This window comes from Hyperoodon ampullatus (genome assembly GCF_949752795.1).
Source record: "Hyperoodon ampullatus genome assembly, chromosome: 14".
In the NCBI taxonomy this organism is placed as follows: Eukaryota; Metazoa; Chordata; class Mammalia; order Artiodactyla; family Ziphiidae; genus Hyperoodon; species Hyperoodon ampullatus.
In genome coordinates, this window is record NC_136927.1 from 22817755 (window position 1) to 22837869 (window position 20115).

General features: G+C 61.8%; 3 protein-coding genes across 3 annotated transcripts; 1 reads left to right on the forward strand and 2 right to left on the reverse strand.

The window, feature by feature from the left end:
• Positions 1-540: 540 nt before the first annotated feature.
• Positions 541-1502, reverse strand: UQCC4 (ubiquinol-cytochrome c reductase complex assembly factor 4). Its single transcript, XM_079719681.1, has 2 exons — positions 1460-1502; positions 541-1383 (listed from the first exon to the last, which is right to left on the reverse strand). The coding sequence occupies exons 1-2, from the start codon at positions 1489-1491 to the stop codon at positions 1008-1010; spliced, it is 408 nt and encodes a 135-aa protein (XP_079575807.1). The 5' UTR covers positions 1492-1502; the 3' UTR covers positions 541-1007.
• A 7898-nt stretch (positions 1503-9400) lies between these two features.
• On the forward strand, positions 9401-10213 carry PERCC1 (proline and glutamate rich with coiled coil 1; the record flags this gene model as incomplete). The annotated part of the gene is made up of 1 exon (XM_079720007.1): positions 9401-10213. The coding sequence occupies one exon, from the start codon at positions 9401-9403 to the stop codon at positions 10211-10213; it is 813 nt and encodes a 270-aa protein (XP_079576133.1).
• Positions 10214-10456: 243 nt separating this feature from the next.
• CCDC154 (coiled-coil domain containing 154) lies at positions 10457-20103 on the reverse strand (the record flags this gene model as incomplete). Its single annotated transcript, XM_079718974.1, is given in 24 exon segments — positions 10457-10633; positions 10680-10859; positions 10953-11010; positions 11128-11309; positions 11597-11683; positions 12116-12233; positions 12606-12682; positions 12757-12876; positions 13900-13958; positions 13961-14033; positions 14112-14238; positions 14587-14702; positions 14706-14711; positions 14791-14841; positions 14845-14919; positions 14986-15081; positions 16790-16913; positions 17264-17304; positions 17308-17405; positions 17558-17732; positions 17920-18097; positions 18186-18431; positions 18520-18607; positions 20076-20103. Coding segments are annotated over 24 exon segments (2580 nt in total).
• Between the last annotated feature and the right edge of the window lie 12 nt (positions 20104-20115).

The window sequence follows — 20115 nt, forward strand, 5'->3', positions numbered from 1 at the left end:
TCATCTTTAAAAAAAATGAATATACTTGTCTTAGCACCACCTCCCTGACAAGCATAATTTACCAAGGCGGGCCAGACCTTGGCCAAGGCCTTGTGAGAAGCCAGTACACTGCCATACAGTCCGTGGCCTTCAACCATCCGAGTGAGAGAAATTTCCAGTTAACTTTGGCACCAAAGATATGCCAAGATAAAACGTTCCACTAGAACCTTAAGTAAATAAAATCTTCCCTTTTATGCATCTTGTATTTAATCCAGAATTAAGTTTCCTACTAAGCAGTACTTGAAAACATATCATTTACATACCCAAAATACTGCCTCTAAGTTGTCCATAAAAATATTTATCAACGTTATTCCACTCAGAAAGTTGTTGCCTTGCTAAAATTAAAAACTGGAAGAGAAGTGAGAAAGTGTTCTACAATTAACATTTAGGTTTCTTTCCTCAGTTCCTATTCTGGAAAAAACAAACAAACAAAGGAACTGAAAAGACTAGAAGGCTCCCTTTTTTAAATGAAATGCAAAACAAAACAAAACATTGGCTTAATTCCACATTACCAAATTAATATTTATTGTTAGTCTGTTAAACTAACATCAATTTATACACATCACGGTACATTGTAAAACAAAACGTTGAACTCTTCTGCCAGTTATTCTGTCTCAGAAAGCAAATGACCTGCAAAGTGGATCACACTGGATTACAAGTGTCACCAGCATCCCTTTGGAAACGTGATAATGTTGTACAAAGACATCACAAATCCAACAGCACACGCTGCAACCAAAACCCTTTCTATGGACCTGAAAAGTCTTCTGGACGTATTCGATGGCAACAAGTATCAGGCAAAGAGCCGGTTCCGATTTGCTGACATCCTGCTTTGCCTTCAACGAGTCAGCTTTGCCAGGCGCGCCATCCAAGTCCTTCAGTCTGAGGACGCGCATAACCAGGACAGAAACGGTCAAACGCGACGTCAAAGCCTAAAGACTGAGGTCTGTTCCCTCGCTGCTGCCACCCCATTAAGTTCTCGCCCCATGGGCCACCGGAGTTCCAGGCTCTTCAGACCGATCGTTGGGCTCCGGTACCTCTTCTTCCAACATCCGTCTCAACCACCGGTCCGCGCTGGTCTCCTGCCTAAAGAAGCACCAGATGACCAGAACCATGAGGCACAGGCTGAAGGGCAGCACCCTCCACCAGGGCCGCTGCTGCTCCCTTCCCAGGGAGTGCTTCACTGTCCAGCGGAACGGGATGGCTTTGCTGGAGGAAAACTGAAGGGGGCGGTTAGGGTCATCCTCTTCCTCACCCTCGGCCGCGGGCTGGGCACGAGCCCGGCCACCGGGCGGAGGATGCAAGCTTCGGAAAGGCGAGCGCACGAGCCTCAGCACCCGGAGGGCCCTGGAAGAGACAGAACAGTGAGCGCGCCCGCCCGCCGCTCTCACCCTAGGTCCCGCCGAGACCACGCGGAGCTCACCCAGCAGCCGGCGAACACACCACGCGGCTCATCCCGACCCCGGCCCCGCACTCGGCGCCGCCGCGCGCAGCGTCGCGTCACTTCCGTCGCGCGAAGCCGGAAGCCGCGCGCTGTTCCTGGCCTCCGCTCACGACTACAGAACGTGTACCCACTCGCTCAACGGAAATGACTCACGTCCTCCGGCGGCCTCTTCCGTCGCAGGCCCGCCCCCGGCCGGCCGCGCGGGCATGCCGGGAAATGTAGTTCGCTGCCGGCCCGAAGAGGAACTAGCGGGCAGGTTCCTAGGTTTCCGCGCCGGGCTTGAGGCCGGCCGGCGGGGACGGGATGCTGGCGTCGTCGTCCGACGAGCTCGCCTCAGCGCGGGTCTCACCGTCTGCCGGGCTCGCCTGAGATCGGCGCCCTGAACCCACACTCCACACCCCTCCCGCCGAGCAGGCGCAGCCCCTGGACGCCTCCTCCCCGCGGCCTTGCGACGCCGTTTTGCTCTTTTCATTGGACTTTCAGCCACGGAGTCATCTTGTCCCCTCGACTAGTGTCCCCCGCCCCATGGCCGCGGACCCTCACCCAGCCCTGGCGTTTTGCGTTGCTCTGTGCTGCGCACGAATAGCCGCGTCTACACCATCCGCTCTGCGGCACAGGCATTTCTGCGCACTGCTCAGCCGCAGGGCCGCCATCCCTCACCCACCGCAGCAGAGCACGCCCACGGCTGTCACCCGGAAACCAGCAGGCACTCGGACAAGTCTCTCTCTCCACGCCAGCGGAACCACCAGTGCAGAGCCTAGCGCGCCATCATCTTTATGGATGGAGGCTGCAGCCTGCTCGGGGGGAACCTTCCCATCCACCTTCAGGAGTCAGGCCGGGAGGGTCACCCTCGGGCTGTCCTGGGACTTCCTGTCTACCCGGTTCCCCAGTTGACTTCATAGGGAAGCTGCTGGAGCCTTCTGCCTTCAAGGCAAACTAGCCCTGGCTCTGCTGAGCCGTCCTGTCTGGAGACCACATAGGAGCACCCAGGCGTCATCACAGACTCTGTGGAGACGTGGGGATGTGCTGGTGGGGGGGGGGGCGTTTGACGGTGACAAAATCAGGTTACGAGGCCACCTTGTGAACTGTGACGACTGAAAAAAAAAGCACAACGTGAGAGTTTTTCTGCCAGTTTTTGCCAGAGCACAGAGGGCCTCATTCCTGATCTCTGCCCTGAACTCCTTTAAGGGTGTGTTGAAGGTCAGTGACTGCAGTGGCAGGTGACTTCATTCTTGTAGAACCAGGTGACAAGCGACAATTTTTAGTTGGCAGCTGTAATGTGCTGCCTCCTGGTTCAGAATCTTTGCCTCTGGAGCATCTCCTGCACCTGCTTTCTGGCAGGAGAAGCACCAGCCTCGGGTACCAGTTCTTCACCCCTCAGGAAGTCTAGAGACACTTAAGCAAGGGTGGCGGGCTGGAGGTGTTCCTAGCTCAGCAGCATCTGGGAGATCTCCCCACCCTGGGAAGTCCAAACCTGGACGCCTGGTGGCAGCTCAGCTGCAAAGCCAGGACTGTATTTAGAGCTGCTGTGTCAACAGAGGCACCTGTGTGCCCACATCCTCCTCACTGGGCTCTGCCCCACCTGTTCCACCCCAGAACCCCACCCAGAATCACTGCCAAACCAATTCGACCACAGGGAACCCCAGGAGCACCTACTGTGGGCGGGAGGATGGACCAGAATCATTCTGGTGTGGAGCCTGTAGGGCTTCCTGGAGGAGTTGGAGATCAAAGAGGCCTGAGGTTGGGGTGGAGCTGCTGACTGCAGCTGATGCAGCCACCTGGTTGGTATGCTTTAGGGCATCTGGGTACAAGCTTCCCTGGGACAGCAGAGGGGGTGCAGAGCTGGGGGTCAACGGCAGGGGCTAGGGCTTCACCCCCAGGCAGGGCAGCCTCCAAAGGGTCACTAAACCTGTCCCACTGCTTTGGATGGGTGACAGAAATAAGACACCTCAGACAAGCACCCCTCGAGCCTCTGCTTCCTCAGCTGTAAAATGGGCATCGCCTGTCCTTTGCAGGCTGCTTCCAGGACTGGTGCTATGCCTGGGAAGCCCTTTATCGGTCCCTGGGACAGCTGTTAAGACTGATAAGGGGATGGCATGGAAGTGTCCTTCCATCCTGAGGCAGTGGAGGGCTCCTTTACTGCCATCAGGCTCCTAGGGTGCTCTGAGGCCAGAGTCTGGGAGGAGCAGCGCAGGCCCACAACAAAGACTTAGCAAATCCACATGTCCAGTGGACCTCTCCTCTGTCCCCAAGTCCTGCTAGCACTGGTCTCCATTCTAGGTGAAGGCATGATGCAAAGGACGTGGGTCCTGCGGAGTCTGAGGAGGACAGCAGGCCTTGATCTCCGGGAACTGGCCTGATGCTCGGAGCTGGGCTCTTCTGTAGGATGTAAACAATTTCAGAGAACATCAGTGTTGGACCAGGCCTCTCCGTGACCGTGGTGGCTCAAGACCCCTTTATAATCACATCTGAACACAGGCAAAACATGGAAGTGGCCCAAAAAAGACCAAATACCCCCTTCCTGGCTGATGGGAGGGACCCTGGTCCTTTACCAACCATGGCTAGAGCCTTGCCTCATCTGCCCTCCTTCTGGATAAGATGTATTAAAGATGCTATACTGGGTGGAATGATGTCCCTCCAAATTCTTATCCCCCTGGAGCCTCAGCACGTGACCCTATTTGGAAATAGGGTCTTTGTGGATGTAATTAGTTAAAACTATGTCATGATGGATAGGGTGGGCCCTAAATGATGTCCTTATAAGAGGAAAAAAGACCCAGAGACGCACAGGGGAGCAGGCCATGTGAAGAGGCAGGCAGAGACTGGAGTGATGCAGCCACCAGCCAAGGAATGCGGAGGACTGCCAGCTACACCAGAAGCTAAGATTCTCCCCCAAAGCCTTCATGGTTTCATATTTCTGGCCTCCAGAACTGTGAGAAAGTAACTTCTGTTGTTTTAAACCACCAGTTGGTGGTCCTTTGTTATGGCAGCCCCTGGAGACTGATACAGATGCCCAGTCACAGTTACCCTGCTTGCTGACAGCACGCAGCCCAGAGCAGAGCCTCTCACCCAACAATGGCTGAACCCAGAGCCCTTTCTAACGCCCGCCTCCTGAGACACCCATGTTCCGGGCTGTGAATTCTCCCTTGTGAAGTCCACCTGTTCAGTGACACGTGTGCCCCTGGCAGCCTCTGGCTGGAGGGCGACAGCAGCCCCAAATGCTGTGGTTTGCTTGACCCTCTGATGCGGTGGAGCCCAGAGTGGGAAAAGCCACAGCCAGATGCGGCCGGTGGCCCGGTGTCTCCAGGGCCCTCCCCTTCCTGACCCCAGCAGTCTCGGCAGGGCACTGGGTGACAGGTGCCCAGCACTGCCAGCGATGCCGCTCTTGTCCAAGGTCCCCCTCCTCCCAGAGGCATAAACCAACACCTCATTATCTTCATTATCTCAAAGCACACAGAGAAACCTCACACGAGGACTAATGTCCCACTAATGGGAGGGAGGCTGCAGCCCTTGTGTGCCCGATGGCGGGAGTAATTTACTGTAGCGCCACTTGAGAGCTGACATATTGGAGCTATTGATTTTCCCTGGGAAGATCAATATGGGGTGCATGGGGACAGGCAGGGCCACCACCTTTGGAAAGGCAGAGCTTTTCTCCCAGGGGCTGATGCCTGACAGCAGGGGTGGGGGCTGGTGGGGGCAGGGTGGGCACAGAGCTCTGAAGGCCCCATGCTGCCCACAATGGAGGCCTGGCTGGGAGCAGATGCCAGGGCATATACTCAGGCCCCAAGCCTGGCAGCCTGAGTGCCTCAGCCCCCAGCCCCACCCAGGAGCCCCCATGGGCAGAGGGGGCTTGGGACACCCATGCCACTTGGCCTGGCACTGGCTGGCCACCCAATACCGGCGGGACATGTGTGGGCAGTGAGTCTGGGAAAGTGCATCTCTCCACCTACCCAGGGTCCCCCTGGCTGCCATAACCCAGCCCAGCCTCACCTGTAACAAAAGCTAGAGTTCAGCCTCCACCCACCAGACTGCTGTGTCTATCTTGAGCATGGCTCTGACTCAGGAGGGGCAAGGAAGGGGGTAATTCCACTAAGACCCAAGATCTGCTTCTTGAATCCCTCTCATGCCTGTCTCCCACCCTCACCTCCACACACTGTGCCTCGTTAGGCCCCATCATTGATCGCTAGGACTGGTGCAGTGGCACCCTCCCCAAGTCTCTGGTCTCAGGCCTCCTGTGTCCAGAGGCCCACCCAACACTGTGCTGCTGAGGTTCCTCTCCCCAAACACCTGCCTGCTCTGGGTTCTCCCCGACTCTAGAACTCTCCATCCTAGACTGGGGTTTCCTCCTTGTCTCTGGTCAGGCAGAAAAAAGCACTGGGATTCTGCCACCAGAGGACAAGGGTCTGGCTGTCTGTGGACAGTCTTCCCACAGCTGGCACGAATGGACACCTCACTGGGTCACTCTTGGGACCCAGAACCCCTTCCACAGACCCAGTTCCACTGACTGGGAGCCTGAGGCAGAGGCCAGGACGGAAAAGTGGGTCTGTCGGGTGGGGGGTGAAAACCACCCTGGGGCCTCTTTCCTGCAAAAGCCCCACTGCCACTCTGCGATTTGGCTCCAGTGATGCTGGGAAGAGCTGAGGCTCTGGCCGACTTGGCTCCCAGTACAGGAGGAAGGTCCGAGCTCCAGGGCCAGGCCAGGAGGTCCTGTGTGCCGCCCACCCCACTTTCCAGCCAACGCTTCCAGCTCTGGGCTTCCTGTTGCTGCTGAAACAGGGAGCACAAACTGAGTGGCTTAAAACAACACTGATTTGTTGTGCAGTCCTGGAGGTCCGAGGTCCCAAGTGGGTTTCCCTGGCCCCAAATCAAGGTGTCTGCAGAGTTGCGCCCCGAAGGCTCCAAGGGAGAATCTCGTTTTCCGGATTTTAGAGGCCGCTCCATTCCTTGGTTTGCAGCCCCTCCACCTTCAAAGGTGACGACCTGCTCCAGTCGCCACATCTCCCCCCACCCCCACTCTGACCCTCCTGCTTCCCTCTGTGACACACAAGCCCACTGGATAATCCAGGGCCATCTCCCATCTCAGGGTCCTTATCTCAGTCACCTCCACTGGCTCCCTTTGCCAAGTGGGGTGACGATGCAATTCCCAGGGATCAGGGTGTGGACATCTTTGGGGCCATCACTCAGCCGACCACAGGGGTGCCAGCGTCTCGCGATCTGGTTCCTTTCCAGGCTGTCCCCTCTGCTGGAACACCTTTATTTCCCCCGGCTTGGCTGGGTGAGCACCTTCCCCACCAGCGCCTGCAAACCACCTCCTTCGTGAAGCCCCTCCTCTGGCCACAAAGGCCAGGACCTTCTCCATGACAGGGCTGCATCTCACCTTCCTCAGCACGGCCCCCGTGCCCAGCACTTCCCTCAGGCCCCTGAGGCCCCACCCTGTGGGGCTGACCCCAAACCAGCCGGTCTCCAGCCCCTTCCCAGACCCCGGCCCTGGCTGTTCCCGATAGGCAGCAGTGGGCACTGCAGCTACAGCCAGGACAGCTGCTGAGGTCCAGCCCTGGGTCCTGAGCAGGTCATGGTGGGCGCTCCCTGGGCTGGCAGAGGGGCAGGGGTCGTATCTGGGCAAAGAGGGATTCTGGGGTCCCAGCAGTCCTGGGGAGCCACCGGGGACCCCAACCCCCAGCCTCCCCCAGGTCTTGGCTGACATCTGGGCTGTGCTGCTGGCTAAGGCTGGGGCAGGGCCGACCCTCAACCAGGACCTGGCAAGTGTCATCGAACCCCAGGGTATAAGGACCGAACTGTGGCTGTGGCCGAGGTCGGTTTCCGGGGACAGGGAAACTTGGCCTGGACTCATGGGACTCACGGTGAAGGGGCTGTAATGATGGGTGGTAACCAGAGTGAGGACGCCCCCGGGCAGGACCCACGGGGCTGGAGGGGCCACCAAGCCCCTTAGGGGAAGGCACAGGAGCTAAAAAAGAAGCCAGAGAAGGGAGGTGTCACCTCAGCCTGGATGTGGGGACGAAGCCCTTGGGGGAGCAGAGAGTCAATGGGGTTTGTTGCAAATGCACCTGCAGCTCTGGAACGGTGGGAAGTGGCAGGAGGGGGCTGGGCAGGGACTCCGGGGTCCCCACCTGCATAAACCCACCACCTGGGCCCTGGCTGGTGGTCCCTGGCCCTCCTGGGGCTTCCCAGGTCCTGCTGCTGGCCTAGATCCCGTTCACCCAGAGCGCTGCAGAAGCAGGATGTCCTCTAGAGAAAGCTACTCCAGGAGTCAAAATAGCATGAAATTTAATTTTCCGCCTATTTGACAAGGCTTGGTCCGGGCCCCAATCAGCGGCGGAGATAAGGGTCCTCGGCCCCGGGTGTGAGCCAGCTGGGCGAGCGGCAAACACTCCACGGTCCCCCGGGCAGGCTGAGGCTCCCCCCGGCGGGGCCCTGGTTGCCGGGCGCTAAAGCAAACGGGCTCTATTTGCCCAGTCTGCGATGACAATGCAGTCACCAAATATTTGCCAGCCGGGCCAGCCACAGAGCTTGGCTATAAATGCTTGAGCCCAGGTGGAGGTGGGCCTGCCCAGCGGGAGCTGCAGGCCTCGCCAGGTAGGAGCCAGGCTGGGCGGCGGGCGGGAGGGTGCTGGTGGTGGAGGTCCTGGGAAGGCTGTGGGTTCCTCTGCCCTGGTGGTCTTTGGGGACCACCCACCCACGGGGAGGGGTCAACAGCAGGGCTGAGCGGGGCTGGGTCTTCGAGGTGGGCCGGCCAGGGAAAGGAGGGCACCTGAGTCTTGGCTCCCCACCAGCTGCCATGCCAACGCCCAATGCTGGGGCCACGGTTCACCCCAACATGGAAGAGGGGCCCTAGAACTGCGGAGCATGATGGCAGGGAGGAGGGGGAGGTCCGAGAGGCCCCCCTGACTCTGAGGGCAGCCTGTGGACTTCCCGCCCCTCCCCCCACATGGGGAGTGGTTTCCTGAAGCTGGGAGCCCCCACTTCTCTCTAACCCCCCCTTCCCTTTCTTCCTCTCCCTTGCCCAGGGCTCCTGCTAGAAGCCCTCCTGGTCCAAGGGCTGGCCCACCTGCCTCCCTGCAGTGGAGGAGCTGGGGCCCTGTTCTGGGGGGGGGCTCCCACATTCACAATCAGCTCCCCTAGTCCCACCCCCTCCACGGTCCTGCCAGCCCCCCGAACCATCCCCGGGTTAGAGATGCTAGAGGTGACCTCACCACCCCCCCACCGCCGACAGGGAGCACAGGGAAGCCTGCGACTGTGGGGACAGAGAAATGGCTCTGCGCCCCCCGGACCTCACCCTCACAGCCCCTGAAGCCTCTGAAGCCCCCAAAACTGCAAGGGACAGAGCACCCAGGTCAAGGCAGCCAGGCCCGGCTCCCGGGCTCAGCATGGGCACTTCAGGCACAGAGGGACCCTGCCAACCACAGACACTCGGGGAGGGGATGTGCCAAGGGGGTCCCCCCCAACCCTGCACCTGGGCAGACTCTACGTTAACAAGCCTATTTATCAAGAGCTACAGTGACCCTGAGCTGGGACGAGGGCTCTGCTCTCCAGATCCCAAACCTGCCCGAAGCCCAGCCCCTGGGCTGGCTCCCTTCCCACCTGCCCTGCTTCTCTCTCTCCGAGTCACTATTCCAACGGCACTGTCAGCCACCCTCCCTACAGGACAGGATGTACCCTCCTCTGGCGGGTGACTGAGGGCTGCACCCTGCAGCTCACCCCTGCCACGCCCCCACCCACCCACCCAGTGCCCACCACCTCCGTCTCTCCAAATGTCATCTGCTTCTGAGCTCAGCGCCCACCCCAAGGCTGTAGTGACTATTCCCCTAGGAGGGCTGCGGGCCCTGACTGCTAACCTGTCCCCTCTCTGCCTCCCTCCCCAGCTAGCGCCCACTGCCCGAGAGCCCCCAGAAGCTCGGCGGAGAGATGGCCGCGGGCGTGATCTGGCCTCTCTGTGACTTCCGGCTGTCTCTGCCATCCCATGGGCCCTTCCTGCCCTCAGACCCAGAGCCCCCAGACTCTTCTGAGGAGGAGGAGGAGGAGGAGGAGGAGGAGGATGGGGAAGAGGAACTGGAGGTCGAGGGGCCAGAGGGCCACAGCCCGGCCCCCCAGAGCTCAGGTTGGGCCCCAGAAGTGACCCCTCTGGACCCCAGTGGCCCAGAGACACCACTGCAGCTCCTGCGTTTCTCTGAGCTCATCAGTGGCGACATCCAGCGGTACTTCGGCCACAAGGACCGGGGGCAGGACCCCGACGCCTGCGACATCTACGCTGATGGCCACACGGCCAGCAGCTCAGCCAGGGAGCTCTCCTGCGCCAACCTGGTGCGCCTGGCCCAGGGCGAGGCCCCAGAAAACAACGAGGCCACTGAGCCCGGGGTCTGCTCCCCTGGGGCCCCCGAGGGGCAGGCGTGTGGGCTGGGCCTCGGTGGGGAAGGGCCGCAGCTGCTGGGACCCCTGGCCGAGCTCTTCGACTACGGGCTGCGGCAGTACTCGGGGCCCAGGGCCGCGGCCGGCCGCCGACTCAGGCTGGAGCAGAAGTACGGCCACATCACCCCCATGACCCAAAGGAAGCTTCCCCCCTCCTTCTGGAAGGAGCCGGCACCCAGCCCCCTGGGTCTGCTGCACCCCGGCACGCCTGACTTCAGCGACCTGCTGGCCAGCTGGTCGGCAGAGGCCGGCCCCGAGCTGCTGGGCTGGGGGGGCCAGGCCCTGGAGGGGGTGCAGCTGGCCGAGGCCTAGCGATTGAGCAAGGATCAGTGGGGGTGAGCTGAGGGCAACAAGGGTCCGGACTCTCCTTATTGCTGTCCTGAAAGGAGCCCTCAGGGACCTCCAACTAGGGCAGCCACCAGGGGACAAATCAGCTCAGGTAGGGACTTCCCAGGCCAGGGCAGGGAATGGGCAGGGGCCACCCAAGAGCTCTGCCCACAGGAGGGAGGATGGGGCAGGAGCTGCAGCCTCTTGGTGGCGGTGGGCTCAGGGCCTCTACACGCTGGGTTCCCCTCTGGGCAAGCCACATTTCCTCAAAGACCAGCCCCCAAAGTTCCAGTCGGTGGTGAAGGGCAGCCCTCCACACTGCCCACCCAGCTGGCCCCAGGGCGGCCCCTCCTCGTGGCACCCGCGGCAGGTGGCAGGGCCAGCTACCATGGGGGTGAGGGCTTTCTTGGAGGGGCAGGAAGGGGGGCACCGTCTGAGTGGCCAAGCTAACGTGCTGTTGGCTCCGGGTGGGGCTTGGGCCGTAGTGCCTGTGGGTGGGAGGCCCTGGGGAGCGGTGGGGCCTGGGGCTCAGCAGCCAGGACAGGAGCAGGGGTTCTGGGAGTCTAGGGAAGGTCCTCTTGGCCACTCCCCTGCCCAGGGCCTCCTGAACCCCTGGAGGGAACTCCAGCCTCTGACAGGCGTGGGGCGGGCATGTTTATTTCTGGGAAAGGTGCAGGGACAAGAGCTAGTGGGTGGGCTTCTAGTCGAGGGGCTTCTCCCAGACCTCCCTTGGCCTCCGCCAGGCCGCCAGCTTCATGAGGACCGCTTTCCACCGCAGCCACCTGCCCAGAGACACAGCTCACGGCCCGGACCCCGCCTCCGCCCACTGCCCTCGGGGTCTGCCCAGCCCCGAACCCGGGCCTGGAGGGGGCTCTGGAAGGCGGCTCCCCGCTGCCCACCTCACGGCCTGGTACACGCCCCAGTGGTTCATGGGGACCACCTCGTCAGGGGCCACGTCCTTGATGAAGAACTGCTGCCTCACCAGGGACATGAGGACCTCCTGCTGCCTAGCGTCGGGGCGGCCCTCCTCGCTCCACAGGTGCATCACGCTTGACAGCAGAGTGGCCATCTCCTCCGTGTGCTGTGGACGCAGGAATCAGACCAGAGAGGCGGGACAACCAACGGGATTTATCTCCCTCTGGGCTAGCCTGGGCCTTATCTGCCCGGAAACTCTGCTTGGGCCAGACACGCAGATAGACAGCTGGGCAGACCAAAAAGCTAGGGGGTGGCCAGGCTGGGGGTGGTGAGGGCAGCTGGGAGTCAGGCTCTGCAGAGAAAGGCGGCCCACCCACAGGGCCTGGTAAGCCCTGGAGCTTGGGTCGGGGGGCGGGGGCACGGCCAGGGCCCAGCTCAGGGGCCACCTCTCACCCGCTTGGTTTCTGTATTAAACTTGAGATTCTGGATGGTCTTGTTGTCCTGGATGCTGCTTTCCAACTTCATCATTTGGTTCTGAAACTAAACACGGCCCCCATTCGTGGGCACAGATGCAGGAAGTCTGCAGACCCGGGGGAGGCCCCCACCCTAATCACTCGTGGCAGGAGCCGGCCTCCGACGCATGGGTCCTCGCCCCTCAGTGGGAGCCGGCCGCATCACTCAGCCCGATGACAATGGGGGACCCGGCCAGAACTCAGGTCTGCTCTTTTCACTGACTGCTGATGCACCTCAGCATCTGGGGGCTCCAGACAGGAGCCCCCACTTGGTACTTCCAGAGGCTGATACATGCAGAGCCACCCAGCAGGACGGCTGGTTCCATGAGCCTCAGCCCCCACACTCCCAGGGGCGTGTCCTGGATCTGAGCCTCCCTGGGTGGGGGGAGGTCTGCCCCTGTCTGAGCCAGCCCCCCACCACCCCCCGCCAAGTGTGCCAAGCCCAGGGGCCCAGGGGTACCGTGGCCAGCTTGCCCTGGATCTCGGCAATCTTCCGCCCGGGGTTGCCCTCTCTGAGCAGCTGCACAGAGGACAGCAGAGCAGCCAGCTCCTGCCTCACGGCCTCGCCCTCGAACTCTCTGTGAGCACAGGAGGCCGGGGCTGCCGGGCTCTGGGGGGCATCTGGGGGGTGGGGCAGCTGGAGGGAGGAGGCCCTGGGCAGAGCATGGGGTGCTCGGCACTGCTGCCCCACCAGTGGGCACTGGGGGGTCCCCAGCAGGTGACAGAGTGAAAGGCTGTCCCAAGCAGGGGCCAAGCCCAAAGCTGGGCCAGGCCTGGGGTGGGGAGGGGTCGGGGCTGCCACAGGTGCAGGGGCTTGGGGAGGATGGACCACTGTCAGGAAGCCCTGTGATGCAGCAGGGTCGTTCTGAGACGGCTGTGCCCTTCTGCAGTGGGACCAGCCCAGTCCCTGAAGGTCCTGCCAGGCTGTGACAGGGAGCCGGGGGCCTCACCTGGCTTTGGCCTCGGCGGAGATCTTGAGGTCTGAGTCACTCTTGTGAAGGATGCACCTGTCGGCGACGGCCTCTATCTGAAACGCGGAGCCGGCGGGCGGCTCAGGGTGGGCACAGTGGGGAGGGGGAGGCCACCCCAGCCCTCACCCACCTGCCAGGGCAGGCTGTCCACTCTCTGCTGCACCTCCCGTAGGTGCGCCTCGGCCTCCTCTCGACACCGGGCCAGGCCTTCCCACCATCGCTGCTCTGCAACTCCCCACTCATTCTGTGCCTGGGGTGCGGACACCAGTGAGGGCTGGAACCCGCTCAGAGGGTGGGTGGACAGGCAGACTCACTGGCCCCAGTGGAGCCACAGTCAGACCTGAGATGGCCATCCCCACACAGCAGAGCTCCTGAAGGGCACAGGGCCCCCACCTCAACTCGGAGCATGTCCACACTGACCGGACACAGCCTGGGTGGCCTGGCCTGGCACAGTCTGGGTGCCCTGGTCCTCCCAGGCAGGACCACCAGGCTGAGAAGAGCCACATCCCTAAGAAGGCCTGGCTTCACTCCCTCCCCTGAGCCAGACCCAGCTGCCTGTGAGTCGGCAGCGACACAGAACAGGCAGCTGGCCTACACGCACAGGATGGGGGACCCGGCCCCGCCGCCAAAGGGTGTATATCTGTGTTCACAGAAGCACTAAGGGCTTCAGAAGGACACCAGCTCAGTGTCCATCAGCTGACAAATGGATAAGCTATGGTCCATCCACACAGTGAAATGTGACAGCCATAAAAAGGAAACGAGCACTGACACATGCCACAAAGTGGTTGAACGTCAAACACGGAACGTTCAGCGAGAGAAGCTCACAAAAGGCCACAGAGCATTTGATTCCATTTATACAAAATGTCCAGAGCAGGCAAATCCAGAGAGACGGAAAGCAGACCAGTGTTTGCCAGGGGCGGGGGAGGGGGTGACCTCTAATGCACGGGGTTTCCTTTTGGGGGGATGGGAAGGTTCTAAAAGTGATTGTGGTGGTGGCTGTACAACTCTGAATAGACAAAGAACCACGGAAGTACACACTTTGAAAGGGGGAATTGTCTGGTGTGTGCACTGAACCTCAATAAAGCTGTTAGAAAAAGAGCAAAAAGAACCCAAAGTTGTAGGCTGCTTTGCTGGTCACTCAGTGGAGCCCCCGTGTGGTTGGGGCCCTGGGCCTTGTGGACAGCTGTTGGGTGGGTTGGGACCCGCCGCCCTGAGGGGCAGCAGGACCCCTCCCACCTAGGTGCGCCTTCCCCAGGCTGCTCTGTGCACTCACCTCACACAGCCTCAGGCTCAGCGTCTGCTCCTGCAGGTCCAGCCTCCAACTCAGGGCAAGTGGTCACTCATGTCCTTCACCTGCCTGACCAGCTCAGCCACGGACACCTCCAGGGCCTGGCTCTTCTCTCGGAGCTGTGGGAGGCTGGGCTGAGTGTACTGCCTGCATAGGCGGGGAACCCTGCGGGCCCGGCCCTGGCCCTGCTGCCTCACCAGCTCCAGGGCACTGTGCATCTCCTGCTGGGCCAGCTCGCTGGCCAGCTTCATGGCCTCCAGGCTCTCCTGCAGGTAGGTAGCCAGCTCCCTGGCCCGGCTATTCTCCAACTGCCCCTTAGCATTCCTGGGGTGGGTGCCACTGAGAGAGACTGTCCCTCAGCCAAGGCTGGCCCACCCCTTGGCATTGTGCCAGGGCAGCGAGCCCGGCTACTGGCTTCAGAACCTTCCAGGTGGCCCCAGGGAGAGGATGAGGGTCATCACAGGGACCACCAAGACAGGGCTGTGTCCACCGCTGCCACTCAGAGCTCCCCCACGAGGGACAGGCTGGGGGAGGGATGGGAGCCCCCCACTAAAGGGCAGCTTCTCTGCCCCAGGGCACCCCGCTGGGCCTCGAGCCAGGCTCAGGACATTGGGGTTAGGGGAGCAGGGCCATTCCCACCTGCCCCGCCTGAAGCCCTGCTCGGACACCCACCAGGCCTTCTGCTCGGCCAGCAGGACGTGGCTCAGCGATGCTTGGTTCTGACACACAAACTCGGTCAGCTGGACCACGGCCTTGTCCAGGCCCTGACACTGCTCCAGGAGGTGGCACTATTCCTGCTGCCGGGCAGAGGCAACCTGAGACCTGCCCGGCTCCAGCCGGGGCCCCGCCTGTGCCGGTGCCCGCCGTGCCACCCACCTGCCTCTGCCCCCGCAGGGCCCGCGTGCGCTCTGCGTCCAGCTCCCGGAGTTACTGCCACTTGCTCTCCAGCTCCTCCCATAGGCCGCTGTCCGCCCGCAGCCGTGCGCTCTCTGAGGACTTCATCCTCTGTGGGGAGACCCCGCCCCCTGTGAGCTGGGGGGACTGGATGCCCTGCCACCGGCAGGCACCCACCTTCTCCAGGGCCAGAAAGCTCTTCTGCAGGACGCTGCGTAGCTTGGCCTCCCTCTTGAGAAAGCGGAGGCTCATCTCCTCCCTGAGCTTGGCCATCTGGGCCCGTGGAGTGGGGGCCACACGGTCACCGTGCACCTCCCCATGGGCATCCTCCTCGCCCATCCCCATACCCACAGCGCCATCAGGGACTTGCTGCTCTCCTGCCCGACCATCTGCCGGAGGGGACCCTGGTCCTGTGTGCCCTGCAGGGGTGGGCCCGTCACACCCTCCTCAGGAAGGAAGGCAGGGCAGGCAGGGGCCACATGTCCCAGAGAGCCAGGCGCAAGGGCTGTGAAGGGTCTGAAGGCCACGCTCCACGGGCCCAGGACACACATGGTCCTCACAGTGACTGCCAGACCCCACCAGAGGAGGCGGTAGAGCAGCCATCGGATCACAGCCCTGCCAGGAGCCCTGGGCAAGGAGGCTGAGTGTACGTGTGAGCACACGCTCACACGTGTGCACACACTCATGCACGTGTGCACATCCCCGTTCACACGTGTGCACGGTCTGCCCTCGCCCTCCAGGCCCAGGGTGGGACCCCTTCTCTCTTCTCCCTCCATCAGCTCCTTTCCTGCTGCACCAAGGGTCTGGATGCAGGAGACGGGGGTCTAGGCCCACAGGCACAAGGCACCCTCTCCACGGCCACAAGTCCTTCTAAGGCCGGGAGGGCTGCCCACAGCTCAGAGCAGGTGTCCCCTGAGCCCCCACCAGCCTCCCTGCCCCATGCAGGGTGACCCGGAGCAGGGCTCAGCTGTTTCTGTAAAGAACCAGAAGGCAGATGTTTGGTGTTTATGGGCCACAGGGTCTCTGTCATAACCCCTCAGCTTTGTGGTTCCAGCACAAAAGCAGCCGTGGTCAACAGTAAACGAATGGCCATGTGCCGATAAAACTTTATTCACAAAACCAGGCAGCAGTGGCAGGGCACTGACCCCAGCCCCAGGGCACACTTGGGGAGATGCGGGCCAGCCAGGCATCGGGGATCCCGGGCCCCAGTGCTGCCTGGGGCTCCTGCCTCTCGATGGAGCCAAGGCACCAGCTTCCCACAGGGCAGCGGGAGGGGCACGCATGGAGCTGGGCAGCTGAGCTATGAGGGCAGCAGCTGGGGACGCGGCACAGTCCCTGGTCTCTATTTGCAGAGCAGAAGAGGCTGGGTCCAGAGGCGCCCCACCCTGGCCCCTGCCCCACCTTCTAGGCCACATGCACCAGCCCGGGAGCAGGGCCACTGGAAGATGCGTCTTCAGGAAGGGACTTCCACTTGCACGGAGGGAAGCATTGAAGCTGGAAATGGCCAAGGAAGGGGCCTCGGGCTATGAGATTCTATTTCTTGATCTGGGTGCTGATCACGTGGGGAAGGGGAGGTGGGGGAGCGGTGGCCACAACAGCACTCGTGCTAATGATGAACTTTCTGTGATGGAGGACGCACTCCACCTCAGCACAGCCAAATCGGCAGCCACCAGCCACAGGTAGCCACAGTGCACTGCGATGTGGCTCGTGTGACCAAGGAACTGAGTTTTCAATTGCAACATACAGAGCCACCCGTGGCCAATGGCCACCGTATTGGACAGCGTAGGACTTGGGGGTCGGCCACCAGGTCCAAACACGTGAACGGAACCAAAACGAGAGATGGGGTGAAGGAAGACCCCAGCAGTGGAGAAGATGTGGGATGGGGAGAGTTGGGGGTCTCCTGCACAGACTGTCTTGCTGGCAGCTTGCTGGCTGCTGATGCCAGAGCCCTGCCTGGGCCTGCCCCTGGCCTCCCAGGTACCTGCATACTGGCCACCTCATGGTCCACCCTCTGGTTGGCCTCCTCCTGGCTCTTCTGCAGGGCTCCACAGGCCACCTCCCGGTCCCGTTCCTCCTGCTTCAGCTTCTCGGTCAGCTCAGACAACCTAGGGGCAACGGCTGCAGGTCACAGCAGCCCAGTCGGCCCGAGGCCTGACGGGGAGCCTCAGGGAGGCTGGTGGGGCCCTGGACACCAAATCCTTTTCAGGCCAGGCCTGCATCCGGGGGGCCCAGGCTGACCTAGCAGGAGGTCCAACCCCGTCCGGGTAAACACACACAGAGGCCAGAAGCCCACTCTGTGTCTCCACCTGGGACAGAGAGAGGTAGGCTCCCCATGAGCGTGACTGACGGGGAAGGGGAGGGGGTGGGGACCCTGGGCTGGAGGGTCACCTGCCCTCCTTGATGACTCCCACACGACCCCTCGGCGGATCCAGAGACAGCCTCCTGAGGGGCCCACCTAAGGCTGGCCTCCTGCTCGGCGCCCTTCCGCTCAGAGTCCTAGAGTGCCTGCTTCCTCCTGATCTGGGTCAGGGCCTCCTGGACCTCCACCATCCTGGCACACAAGAGCTGCTTCTGCCTGGGGCCTGCCCTGCCACCTCCTGGCAGCCAGGAGCAGGCTGGGCAGCCTTTGGGGTGGGGGTTCAGCCAAGCGGCCCAGCAGCAAGCCTTGTGCCCCTTTCCCAGGCTCCACAGGCTGCCAGGCTCCAGCAACCTGACCTACTGGAGCTGGGCCGTGGATGTGTTTGCTTACCTGAGCAAGATACCAAATTGGAGGCAACAAAAGCCAGGGGCTGATGCCCAGACTGGCCTGGCAGCAGCCGCTGCTTCCCCAAAGCCCCTCTCTCTCCTGTTAAGCCTGCTCCAAGGGTGCAGGAGTATCTCTTGTCCAGGGCCTGCGTCTGGTTCTGGTTCTGCAGGCTGAGGAACTGCAAGGTGGAGGGGTGAGCTGAGTGCAGGCCAGGGGCCCTCCCAGCTCAACCAGCACAGACACGGGGGCCCACGGAGTGGGACCTGAGGCCCTGGCCTGAGCAGCAGGGGCTGAGTGGGGCTCAGGGTCCAGGAATCAGCTGCCCTGACACCCGGGGATGTCGCCTCCCAGCTGACGCGTCCCACCTGGAGAGTCTCCTTCTCGGGGGCCTGAGTCGCCTGCTGCAGCCTCTTCAGCTCTGAGTCCTGCAGCTGCAAGCAGGCGTGCACCTGCAGCAGCTCCCGCAGCAGGCTCAGCGTGGTACGCTCGCAGCAGGCCTTGTGTCCCCGCAGCAACACCACCTCGGCCTGCAGGTCGGCCACCCTGGTGGGGTGAGGAGCGGGCTGTGTCGGCTGCGTGTGCGGGGCACTAACTACGTGGCTCCCCCGCCCCTGGTCCCCAAGGGGCTCACCACAGCTCCAGCTGCTTCCAGCACTTCTGGGTGTCCTGCTCTGGGACCGAAGCGGTGGACGGCAGGCAGCTGGACTCATACCTCTCCGAGATCTCCTCCAGACTCAAGGGCTCGGAGCTGGCCAGCCCTTCCTCCAGGAGGAGTTCCAGGTCCTCCGGGGTGATGGTGCCCGGCTGGGAGGGCGGCGAGGTCCCTGACGAGGGGTTGCTGTCTGCCGGCTCTACAAGAAGGTACCTTGGGGTTTGCCTTTAGAGCCAACGAGGGGAGATGCTCACAAATGGAGCCCAGGGTAACAGGGATCCAAAACCTTGCTGAGTGCTCCCACTGAGCTCACCGTGGCTCATCCCGCTGGGTCCCACAGCGAGGCCCAGCTCTCACTGTCCATGTAGGAAGCTCAGCCTCAGAAAAGTCCAGGGCCCCACCTGAGAACACATAGCATCGGGCAGCAGGAATGGGACAGTGCCTGCCTGGTCAGCTCCAGATGGAGCGCCTGGGCTCTGAGGAGAGATGAGGGTCAGGAAGCAAAGCCGTCCCACATGGCCCAGACCCTCGTACAGGCTCTTGCCTGGTGGTCCTCCCAGCTCCACCTCAACTCACCTGATACAGCTTTACCAACAGCCCTGCCTGTGGTTTTGGCCGTTGCCAAGAAGCCCTGGGCCTAGCACCCGACGGCTGCCCACAGCTGGACCCCAGGGTGGTTGGGGGAGGGGATAGGGGAGGGCGGAGGGAGGCAGGAAAAGTCAGAGCTGAAGGCTCTGGGATCCAGGGGGAGCACGTGAGGTGTGAAGTGGCAGCTCTGCCCTCACATCTCTTCTTCCAAGACAAAACCAAGGTAGGCAGGGCAGCGGGGGCTCTTCTGGAACCTTCTTTTTCTCACCAGAACCTCCTGACTCCACAGCCCAACTGCCGGTGGAAACTGAGCCCTCAGCTTTCCCATTCCGTCAAGCCCTCCCCAACTGCCCGTTTTTGGAAGGATCTGAGCGGGCACCACTTGGCCAGCCAGCAGGGGTGGCTGCTGGCCTGTCACGGGCAGGAGCCACCTGGCCTGGGCAGGAAGGGAGGGAGGCCCAGAAGCAATCACTGGCCCTCTGGTCAGAGAACCTGAGCAGGGAGGCTGGAGTCCAGGACCTGCTGAACACAGCCAGCCCAGCAACCAGGCCGAGGGCACAGGGTGCCACAGGGGGACATGGCCAAAGCAGAGCCACTGAGAGAGGGTGCCGGCCACAGAGCAGTTGCACTGGTGATTTAAGCAACCTCAGCGAGAGAAACAGGTGGAGTGAATTCTAGCAGTCTGCTTTATTTAACCCAGTGTAACTAATATATCACCCTCTCAACACATAACCAACACCTGAGCAGCTGAGAACACAGTGCTTGCGCTCTCCCCACGCCGGGTCCTGAAGCCAGGTGCGCTGTGGCCAGTCTTGCTTCAGGCCAGCACTGATACTCAGCAGCCTCACCCCGCCCAGGTGGCCCTGCTCTCTACTGTTGCCCAAACCCGCCCGCGAGGGCTGTTGGGGGGCTTCCCTGTGATAAGGTCAGTGTCTCACAGGCAACCCCTTGCCCAGGAAACCCAAGGCCCCGCAGCCACACCACACACCTTGGAGCCCAGCGGGGCAGGGGTGAGGCAGGGATGCGTGCTGATGGGATGGCCCGTGTTTTGGGTGCACCTGAGCTTGCAGACAAGGACGGTGGCCAGGATGCAGGGGGAAGGAAAGAGTGCCTTTCCCGAGGGCTCTGCAGCAGCCCCAGGAGCAATGTGGACAAGGATGCAGTGGCCAGCGGCCTCCCTCCCATGGGCATGGGGTGGCCCCAGGTGCTTCCCCACCTGTGGGTCTCTGAGCCTCTCGCCTGCATCTCCCTCAGGGGTGTCCCCGCTGGGGTCCTGCCTACCTGCACCACACATGAAGGAGGGCCACATCCTGGGTTGCCC